The 8,984-nt window shown below is 50.7% G+C and overlaps 3 protein-coding genes across 3 annotated transcripts; 2 read left to right on the top strand and 1 right to left on the bottom strand.

Moving 5' to 3' along the window:
• The first annotated feature begins 119 nt into the window (after positions 1-119).
• On the top strand, positions 120-2,719 carry LOC1280364 (mitochondrial import receptor subunit TOM20 homolog). Its single transcript, XM_320211.6, has 4 exons — positions 120-569; positions 762-843; positions 1,204-1,324; positions 1,394-2,719. The coding sequence occupies exons 1-4, from the start codon at positions 446-448 to the stop codon at positions 1,517-1,519; spliced, it is 453 nt and encodes a 150-aa protein (XP_320211.5). The 5' UTR covers positions 120-445; the 3' UTR covers positions 1,520-2,719.
• An 858-nt stretch (positions 2,720-3,577) lies between these two features.
• Positions 3,578-6,100, top strand: LOC3291559 (uncharacterized). Its single transcript, XM_551851.4, has 5 exons — positions 3,578-4,202; positions 4,266-4,505; positions 4,573-4,744; positions 4,846-5,633; positions 5,802-6,100. Exons 1-5 carry the CDS (start codon positions 3,785-3,787, stop codon positions 5,963-5,965), a joined length of 1,782 nt encoding a protein of 593 aa, XP_551851.4. The 5' UTR covers positions 3,578-3,784; the 3' UTR covers positions 5,966-6,100.
• Positions 6,088-8,756, bottom strand: LOC1280365 (N-acetylglucosamine-1-phosphotransferase subunits alpha/beta). The gene is made up of 4 exons (XM_061653516.1): positions 8,364-8,756; positions 7,018-8,294; positions 6,742-6,943; positions 6,088-6,679 (listed from the first exon to the last, which is right to left on the bottom strand). Exons 1-4 carry the CDS (start codon positions 8,520-8,522, stop codon positions 6,152-6,154), a joined length of 2,166 nt encoding a protein of 721 aa, XP_061509500.1. The 5' UTR covers positions 8,523-8,756; the 3' UTR covers positions 6,088-6,151.
• Between the last annotated feature and the right edge of the window lie 228 nt (positions 8,757-8,984).

Here is an 8,984-nt window from a genome sequence, read left to right as displayed (position 1 = left end):
TATTATGAGAAACTCTGTGATTTTAAGTGGGATAAATGAAAAATCGGTAGTTTTAGGGAGCTTATCTGTGAATCGGTAGGAATAAAGATTCATCGGAATGGCTGGTCACTCTGAGCCTTTTTGCGTTTACAGTAGGTGAGTTGAGTTATATCGCGCGTGCAGCTGATAGATCGAAAAGAAAATCATTTTGTCGTGTAATAAGAGCAAAAATTATCCTCTAAACCTTGTTATCTTATTTAAAAGAATTTTTAACGTCGATAAATCAATAAAACGCCAGAATTCAGCTTCTATAATGTCACCTTAAATTGTCCCAAAACTCGACCGACTGTCAACGAGGCTGTGCGTTGATTTTGTTTTTCTTTTTGCCTCGGTGGTGTGGTTTTGCTTTCGCTAGCGGAGCGCTCGTGTGGATTTGTTCTGGGTTTTCCGACGAAAAGTTACAAGTATGGAGATCAGCAAAACGATTGGAATTGCGGCCGGTGTCGCCGGAACGCTCTTCCTCGGCTACTGCATATACTTCGACCACAAGCGCAGGAAGGATCCCGACTTTAAGAAGAAATTGCGCGAACGTAAGTGCTGCTCTGGTGCTTGTGCTGCTACTGACACGAGATGTGGTGGTGTAACCGCTCCCGGTCGCCATCAATGTTTGCTCGATTTCTCTTTTTCCCACTGCGATGGCGTGGTGCGGAATTTGTTTATCGCCGGATAATGTTCTAAGCGTGATCGTAATGTGTGTCTTTTCAACCCTCCCGATTCCGTAGGACGAAAGGCCAAGAAGGCAGCAGCGTCGGCAGGGCCAAGGACAACAATCCCTAACCTGACAGATCACGAAGAGGTGCAGAGGTACGTGTAATAGGGCAGGGGAAGAGGTGCTCCCAGTGTTGAAGCTCCCGCACGGGAGGCAACGGATGGTTGGGGGTGTATTGATTTTCTGCGAGTTTTCCATCTCGTGCGCGTGTTGTCATTGGCATGCTTGGCTGTGTGTTTTTCTTCTTCCTCTTCCTGCTCTTCTCGACCGATTAGAACAAGGCGCTGTGGTTTATGTAATCGGCACAGTGTCGGTCCAGGGGTCCAAAATGACAACATGCCATGGAGAAGCACATGGAGTGCTGCGATTTTTATGGAACAAACCATTTTTTTTTTCTAAACCACATATGAATAATGGGCTATTTAAACTAACAAAATTTCCTTTTCCCGGTACAGATTCTTCCTGCAGGAGATCCAAACCGGCGAAGCGCTCATTTCCGCCGGTGACATCGAGAACGGGGTAGAACATTTGGCTAATGCAATTATCGTGTGTGGTCAGCCGACGCAACTGCTTCAGGTGAGTGGGGGGATTCAATTCGCTGTTCCAGAAGCGCAATCGTTAACACTCCCCTTTCTGTAACTGCAGGTCCTCCAGCAAACGTTGCCAGCGCAGGTGTTCGCACTGCTGATCACCCGCATGCGACAGTACGGCAATCAGGCGGGCGAGAGCGAGCGAAGCAAGATACAGGACATGAACGATGATCTGGAGTAAGTGCGGCCCCAATCATCCAACACATCCGGTCGGTCTTGTTTTGTGGCACACGGGGCATTTGCGAGTAGTTAAGGTCGTCTGCAGCAGCGGGGGGAGATGTAGCGAGAATGTAGCGAGAATGTGTGTCTATCGTCGTCGACAGCAGCGAGTGGAGAAACGCAAACGACAGCCCCCAAAACGCAGCAGGAACACCAATTACCCTCCCCTCAAATACTGAAACTGCCTACCTGCGGGAAACGAACAACAACAGTACAGCGCTCGCGCGTCGTTTAGCAAGCAATCGAATAATTGTTATTGGAAAAGCGCTCCTGCACGTCATCATCGTCATTGCCGGGGTGTGTTGCACAATAGCATGGAGAAACTAACCTCCGAAGCTACCGGCAGGATCGTCGTCTCCTTTCTCGCCCCCTCTCCCCATTACACTTCCCTTTCTGTGTTTGTGTGTCGTTCGTTTCCAGAATCGCACCGAGCGGCGGGCGCGCGGGCATTAAATTTCGCTATTCCGTACGCGTAGTAGAACAAAATCAGATTAGTTATAATGGCAAACCATACGACAAAGAAGAACTCACATTAAACGCAAAAAACACACATACTACGCTTTTCATCGTTTCCATGGTGGGAGGGATGGGTTAAAGGAAGAAAGCACCCTGTTTTCCATTAACATCACAACACGTAACGTCCTTAATAACAGCAAACTAGCATTTTTTTTCTCTCTCCTCCATACAATCCGTGCCTAACAAGTGCCCCTTGTCTGCCCATCTGCCCCAATGCGTTCGATTCCGTCTCCCAAAGCATACTCCGCTATCCCAAAGAAGAAGAAGAAAAACGTTCCACTTCACTCCAAACGGGGAGTAAGGATGGTTCCGTATCCGTACAAAACGCACACACACACGATGCGCTCATTCATATAACCAAGCAAGGCGTTAAATTACATGCTGCTAGAAGCTAGAAAATGTAGTAAAGAAATACTTAAAAAAAAGATCGCCCTCCCGAGAGGGGAAGGAGAGATGCAGTGTCGTGTGGAGGAGCACACTATATACAGGCGAACAAGCAAAACTAACCAACCAACACTAACTCTAGCGAAGAAGAAGCATTAGGGGGTGTACCACCAAACTTTGTTGAAGCAGACTAAATGAACTATATGAGCAACCGATAGCTTTTCCGGGAGAATAAACGATATCCAGTGTTATTTCATGAAAACACGTTAGCGTTGATAGTGTTGTGCTTTTGCTGTAATTTTCCGCTTGGCGCCATTACACCACCGTCCAATAAGTAATTGGAACAAATGCGGAAGATTCGTGTTAGACCAACCGACGACATGGAATGATGGGTTTTCTCACTAGCGGGCACTATTTATAACTCGTTTGTATGTCTTTCGGCAGCGTTTTGCCTAAACGCGACGACTGTATACCAAGAGAGAAACCGTTCATTCCAGACGAAACGGATAGAGTTGGGTGACAAACAAACAGGTGAACTGTTTGCCAACGGTCATGCTTGGGGATACCGAATTTCAAACACTCCTCTACGCGCGGGCGTGTGCGTGTGTGGTATTTTTATCTCACATTTTAAATTGTTCCTTTTGGAACCACGCGCCTTATGGAATGCGATAGTAACGAGCAATATAGGAGTCAATAACAATGCTCCAAACGACCTTTATCTGTCGCTCGCTTTTGTTGGTGCTGCCGTTTTGGCTGTGGCAAAGCGCGGCAGAAGAAAAGGGCCTGAACTTTATCTGATTGAGAGAATATTAGCACACGATCACACGATTAAGTCGTCGATTTGTGGTTGTTTCTCCTACGCGACGAAGCTTATCCGCCCCACCGAAGTTGCATCCGAAACCGAGCGAACCGAGCGAATACACAGAGCGTGTGTGGACACACTCGGACCGCGCGGTACAGCTCAGTGTGTCGGGAAACATCGTCGGATGCAGAGCGAAGCGCCGTGCCGGTCGGTTGTGCAGGATAAAACACCTCCCGGAAGTATGCGAAACCAAAAATAGCGTGGCGTTGTAAATGTAAACGATTGATTTTCGCACGATCGCCCACGTTCTGCGAGATCGTATTTCGCAAGAAACAGACACGCACATCTCACCCGCATCGGACACAAGTGTCAAGCGCGTTACTAGTACATGCGCGTTTAATCGTTTCTAGTGCATTAGTCTGCAGTGCAATTATCGCACAGGCGTGTGAGGGCGTGTTATCGCGTCGCTTTGTTTCGTCGTTGCCCTACGAACTGTGCCGTTAAAGCAAGGCGCACGCACACAACATGCTGCTGTCCCATATAGTCCTGATCGTAATCCTGGCGGGTGTATGTATACCGTCCTTGGCCTTGGCCGATACGAGTCCTATCTTCCCTACCAACAAGCTGACCATTGCGGAAGGTGCCGGTTTCCTTGCGTTTTTAAATCCCAACGGTGGAACCGAGCTACTGCGCCAGTCGCGCGTGATCACTGGCGCCAGCCCCTGGATACACTGCTCCGTGTCGGTCAACAATGTGCAGTACAGTTTGGACAGTGATCAGGTGCATCGCATCGGGGACAAAACGACCGTCGAACGGTACGATACGGAGCGTTGCGGTGTGAGGGTTAAAAACCTCCAGAAGGCTCTCGAAGCCAACTGGACTTTGTACGGCACTGATCAGACGGGGCAAGAGAAAACTGGCATCCTTGAAGTGACCGTTACGTGTAAGTGAAATGTTCTTTGCACTCCTACGCATCGATGCATCCTTAAATTAATTTTCATTTTAGCGATAAAGTTCATCGACGAGCTGAACGTTACCGTGAGTGGATCGGCGTCCACGGCTACAGTCAACTGTCCGGACAAGGACGGTTCCCGGTACTGTCGCATCATCGATGCCGACCAGGTCGTGTCCGAATCTTGCACCAAAACGGTCGATCTTACCCAACAGATTAGCCACTTTTGGTGCCACACGATGTTCTGGGGCGCAATGACGGAGCGGATCACCAAGATCAACTTGATCGTGCAAGGTATGAGGGGGCGGGGTGGGTGGAGCCACGCGATACTACTCTTCCGCTAATCGCATTCTAATTGCAGAGGACGACCGTGACGTGAAGGCAACGGTGGTGGAAACGGAGGACCATATCGTGCTGTCTTGCAAGTACCGCTCAACGGTTTCGCTGTGCCGCGCCTTATCGGAGACAGATAATCGCCAGTACTTGCTGCTTGATGGGCATCTCTCCGGGCGTTACTCGGCGTACAATACAAAGTATCGTTTCGTATCGTTCCGTAAGCCTCCCCACAAGACACAAGGCCACAGACAATTGCCGTCGCTAGATTTTAAACTTATGATTGTGCTGTACTTTTCAGAATTTCGACCGGTCTCTGCTCGCTGGAGATCAAGAAACCACTCGCCCCGGCAGACGTTGGCGTGTGGCGCATCTACCAGCAGCTCAACCCGAACGACTACACCGGCTGCGTGTTTGACGTGAAAAGCAAACGCCTCGCCAAAGCCCGGCAACTCATACGCACCCGCGGGCCAACCGCTAAAAGCAACCGACTGGAGCTGACCGCCACCGACATCGAGATCTTTCACGATCCACGATCGTCCAGCGCCACGGTAACGGAGCTGACCTGTGCGGTACCGTACGAGATGGACTATTGCTACCTTTCCGGGCCGACTGCCGGCGACTATGCGCCGCAACGGTTCGATCGGTTGAAATCGCTCGGCCTGTGCCGGTTCGTGGTGACCAACATTACGAGCGGCGTGTGGGCCTGCGGCATTAACGATCTCGACGGGGCGGAAGATCACCTCACGTACTACAATGTGAGCGTGTACCAGCAGCCGGGGCGCACCGTTACCGAGCAGCTGACGGCCAGCAGTGGCGATCGCGAGCAGCGCCTGCTTTGTCGTACCATTTTGGACCTGCCGATCGATATCTGCCGGTTTGTGGATCCGTCCGGCGAGGTGCACGGTGTTTCGAACCAGATCAAACCATCCACCGATGCGCGATACCGGTACTACGGCAAGGGATTGCGCGAGGGCGAATGTGGGCTGGAAATTGTTGAGCTGCAGGATAAAGACTTTGGCCGGTGGAAGTGTGCGTTCAAGGTGCGCGGCCGGGAGTACGAAATTTCGATGGACATTGTTGAAGAAGGTGAGGTAATGCTTGTTTCGCCATCATCATGCTCACTGTACGTAGGATTCAGGCGTTACACGCTGTGTGTAACGCTGAACGTAAATTCATTTGCACTGCGGGAACAATCGGGGATGCCTTTTCATCGTTTGTTGACATTCTTACCTTGCTTTTTCTTCATCTGTGCAGCTATGAGCGTTGGTGCGATCATAGGAATCAGTATTGCGGCTACAATCGGGCTCGGTATCATCGGAATCTTTGCCTACCGCAAGCTTAATCGCCGTTACACCGGACCCACATACACGGTCTCGTCCAGCATGGCGAACGTTTCGACCGCGTCGCACCAGTCGTGAGAGGAGCGGACCTGCTTAACCCACCAATGCGTGCGTTTGAGTGCCCGTGTGTTCGTTATTTTGTTACCAGTGTTCACGTGTTTTGAATGTTCTTTTCGTCGTTTAAATAAAAAAGAAAAGTATTATTTTCCTGGACCATTTCGTGGACCATTTTGTACCAGAGCGCCGGCTCTAGCCACTGCTATATTAGGAAATGCTATTGTAATCTCCCGATGATCGTGCCGCTCCCAGCAGTAGCAGTGTGCGAGCAACCTTTCCCTTGTGCCGGCAGCAGAGCAACCGTACGCACAGGAGAAACGCGGCACCACACACCAAGTAGACCGAGTTCCGGAACAGCGTCTTTCGCCACAGCCACGACCGGTAGTCGTCGTAGCGTTGGAAGCGATTCCGATACGTGCTCTCCAGCTCGAAGCTGCTGCGGGCGGGGAAGAGACTAAGATAGAAATCCTCCAGCAGTGCACCGATCAGCTGGTTGTCGTCCGGCCGATCGTCGCTTAAATTATCGTTAATACAGTTAAACTTTTTTGGTGTTTTGCGCAGCTCGTCGAGCGCATCGACCACCTGCGTAATGTTGGACGTTAGCATCTTGAAGTTGCTGTAGATGCCGGTTTTGGCGCTGACGTGATACCGGTAGCGCGGAACCTTCCCAAAGTTGGCCCGCATCATGTCGGCCAGCTCGGCACAACCGACCACCAGCGACCTCGTAACCGTTGGCTGGGAGAAAAGAGGGCAATTCAGTCAGTGCAAGTTTGCGAGAATTTGTTTGCAACACTCACAATGGTTGAATCCTCGTAACGTTCGTACACCAGCGTCGGGTACACCTGTCGCTGCTCCTGTTGGTGTTCCAGCGGAAGGAAATTGTTCTGCTGGAGGGAGCAGTTTGTGACGACCTCTTCAAAGTATCGAACGGCCGACCAGTCCAGCGGCAGATTGTACACCTTCGTCAAAAGTGTTCTAATTTCACGGTCCGACCAAGTGCTGCAATTGAAAAGAAAGATAGTATAATCAACAGCATACGCATGTTACATTACTCCGTCCACACACACACGCACCCTGACGCATCCGTGTCAAAGTCGTCAAAGATTTCTCCGACGGATTTGTTTCTCGTTTCGCTCATCAGGAAGTGGTAGTAGCTGAACGCGTACTGCATGTCGTCCTTCGCTCGGAACCTGTGCTGCTTGGTGACGAAAAACTCGCCTGGAAAGCGTTCCAGCATTCGCTCAATGATCTGCACGTCCAGCAGAAAGCCAACGTGGGCCAGCACCTTCCGGTTGTGGAATCCGTACGCTTTATTAAACACCCGGTTCGTATGGATCAGCGAGTTGGCAAAGATGTCCTGTGAGCTCACGGCGGCATCCACACCCATCGAGGGCATCTGCACATCCCGTGGCTTATCTTCGCTTGTTCGATTGTGCACAACCGCTCCATGCTGACCGTCCGTCCGTTGTCGCCCACGTGTACGCTGTTTTGCGTGCTGTTTTCGAAGCTTCATCTTTTCTTTGTTGAACCGCTCCACCAGCTGCCGCGTTGAGGAGTTCCCATTGCTGTTTTTCATGCGGAAAATCTCATAAATATCACGAATGTTTTCCGAAGCCTGCACACTACCCAGGGGTGCTATACGAGGGAACATCTTCGGCACATCGATAAACATTTGCTCTCCCTCCTCCTCGAACGGTTCCAGCGCGTCCTCCGGTGCGGAAACGTCCTCGTAATCGTGGAACTGGTGCGGATGCTGCCGGTCCGCACCGTAATCGGGATGGTCGCAATCGCCCCCGTCGAACTGGCACTCCTCCAGGAAGCAGTCGCGATCGCAGGACCCATCGCCGACGAACATCCACGGACAGTCGGGGGCACAGTCGGGCACAATCCAGGCGGTAAAAACCTTCACCCCTTCGGCGAGCGTCTGCAGATCATCGGGCTGGAGCGGGGCGCCGAGAAAGATATCGTCGTTCAGGTAGAGGAACCGCTGCGACAGTCCCGGTATGCGGTGGATGAACGTTTCGATGCTCGCACTGGAAAAGGTGGGCAGCGCTGTATCCGCATCCGCGATGTCGGCATGTGGCACGATCTGGACGCGTGGATTCTCCAAGTTCAACCAGCACGGTACCTGCCCGTTCGTGACGATGTACACGTTCCTTACCCAGGGGGCGTACTTTTCCAACGAACGAAGCGAATATCGCAGCTCGTTCTTATCGTCGTACCGGGCGTTATCTCGCGTCGGGGAATAGCGGGCCAGCTCTTGCAGGAACTGTGGATCACTTCCGTTCACCCACGTGTATACTACATCTATCACTTCGTAGCTATTTTGGCAAGCCGATTTGGACGTATGCTGTGGTGAATTGGAAAGGATCAGAGGATCAGATGCTCCATGCTATTGTTAGCCGAAGCAAACGCTTACCGTTACTAGTAGTGTAATAATGATATAGGAAATGGCGAGCAGGGCCAGTGCGGTCACAGCACAGCAGCACCTGTACCGGAACTTGCCGCCTTTCAGACCGGAAGCGCTCGGCCAGCGGGTGAGCCGTTTCATTCCACGTGATATTCTTCGGCACTCCATTCGGGATGGACTTTTGGTGGAGCTCGCTGTTGCACGGCACGGTCACTGTGGCTCATGTTGTCGGGCAGACTTGCGTGCGGATTTAAAGAAACGGCGAGCACTTGCTGCAGATTAGATGAAGTGACAAATTAAGCGCAAAAACGAAAACTCCGCACATTTACGTGGAAGCGGCAACATTGCTGTACCGTGCTGCGTGCTGTACCCTGCTGGAATAACAACAACAATAGCTATCACAACAAATATCAAACGTCAAAAGGGATCTGTATAGATTTTTCACCAGGTTTCACTGCCAAGGTGTAGAGATCGTGTTTGTATGCATTTTGGATTGGAACTTCCATTTTCCCTCGCCCAATTATTGCCTTTCCATCGTTTTACATTATTATTTCATAAGTGTCTTAAAATATAGAGGTAATCTATTCTAAAAAGAATGAAAAAAATACACACAAAAAAGCTCTTCTACCT

This window comes from Anopheles gambiae, chromosome 3 (genome assembly GCF_943734735.2).
Source record: "Anopheles gambiae chromosome 3, idAnoGambNW_F1_1, whole genome shotgun sequence".
NCBI classification, from domain to species: Eukaryota; Metazoa; Arthropoda; class Insecta; order Diptera; family Culicidae; genus Anopheles; species Anopheles gambiae.
This window is presented reverse-complemented; position numbering and strand designations above follow the sequence as displayed.

Bases quoted from the DNA above. Each gene is read 5' to 3' on its own strand.
- LOC1280364 (XM_320211.6), top strand. From the start codon at position 446: ATGGAGATCAGCAAAACGATTGGAATTGCGGCCGGTGTCGCCGGAACG. The intron at 570-761 runs GTAAGTGCTGCT...CCGATTCCGTAG, and splicing joins TAAGAAGAAATTGCGCGAAC to GACGAAAGGCCAAGAAGGCA. The intron at 1,325-1,393 runs GTGAGTGGGGGG...CTGTAACTGCAG, and splicing joins AGCCGACGCAACTGCTTCAG to GTCCTCCAGCAAACGTTGCC.
- LOC3291559 (XM_551851.4), top strand. From the start codon at position 3,785: ATGCTGCTGTCCCATATAGTCCTGATCGTAATCCTGGCGGGTGTATGT. The intron at 4,203-4,265 runs GTAAGTGAAATG...TTTTCATTTTAG, and splicing joins CCTTGAAGTGACCGTTACGT to CGATAAAGTTCATCGACGAG. The intron at 4,506-4,572 runs GTATGAGGGGGC...TTCTAATTGCAG, and splicing joins GATCAACTTGATCGTGCAAG to AGGACGACCGTGACGTGAAG.
- LOC1280365 (XM_061653516.1), bottom strand. From the start codon at position 8,522: ATGGAGTGCCGAAGAATATCACGTGGAATGAAACGGCTCACCCGCTGG. The intron at 6,944-7,017 runs GTGCGTGTGTGT...TTTCAATTGCAG, and splicing joins TTTGACACGGATGCGTCAGG to CACTTGGTCGGACCGTGAAA. The intron at 6,680-6,741 runs GTGAGTGTTGCA...CTTTTCTCCCAG, and splicing joins GTTACGAGGATTCAACCATT to CCAACGGTTACGAGGTCGCT.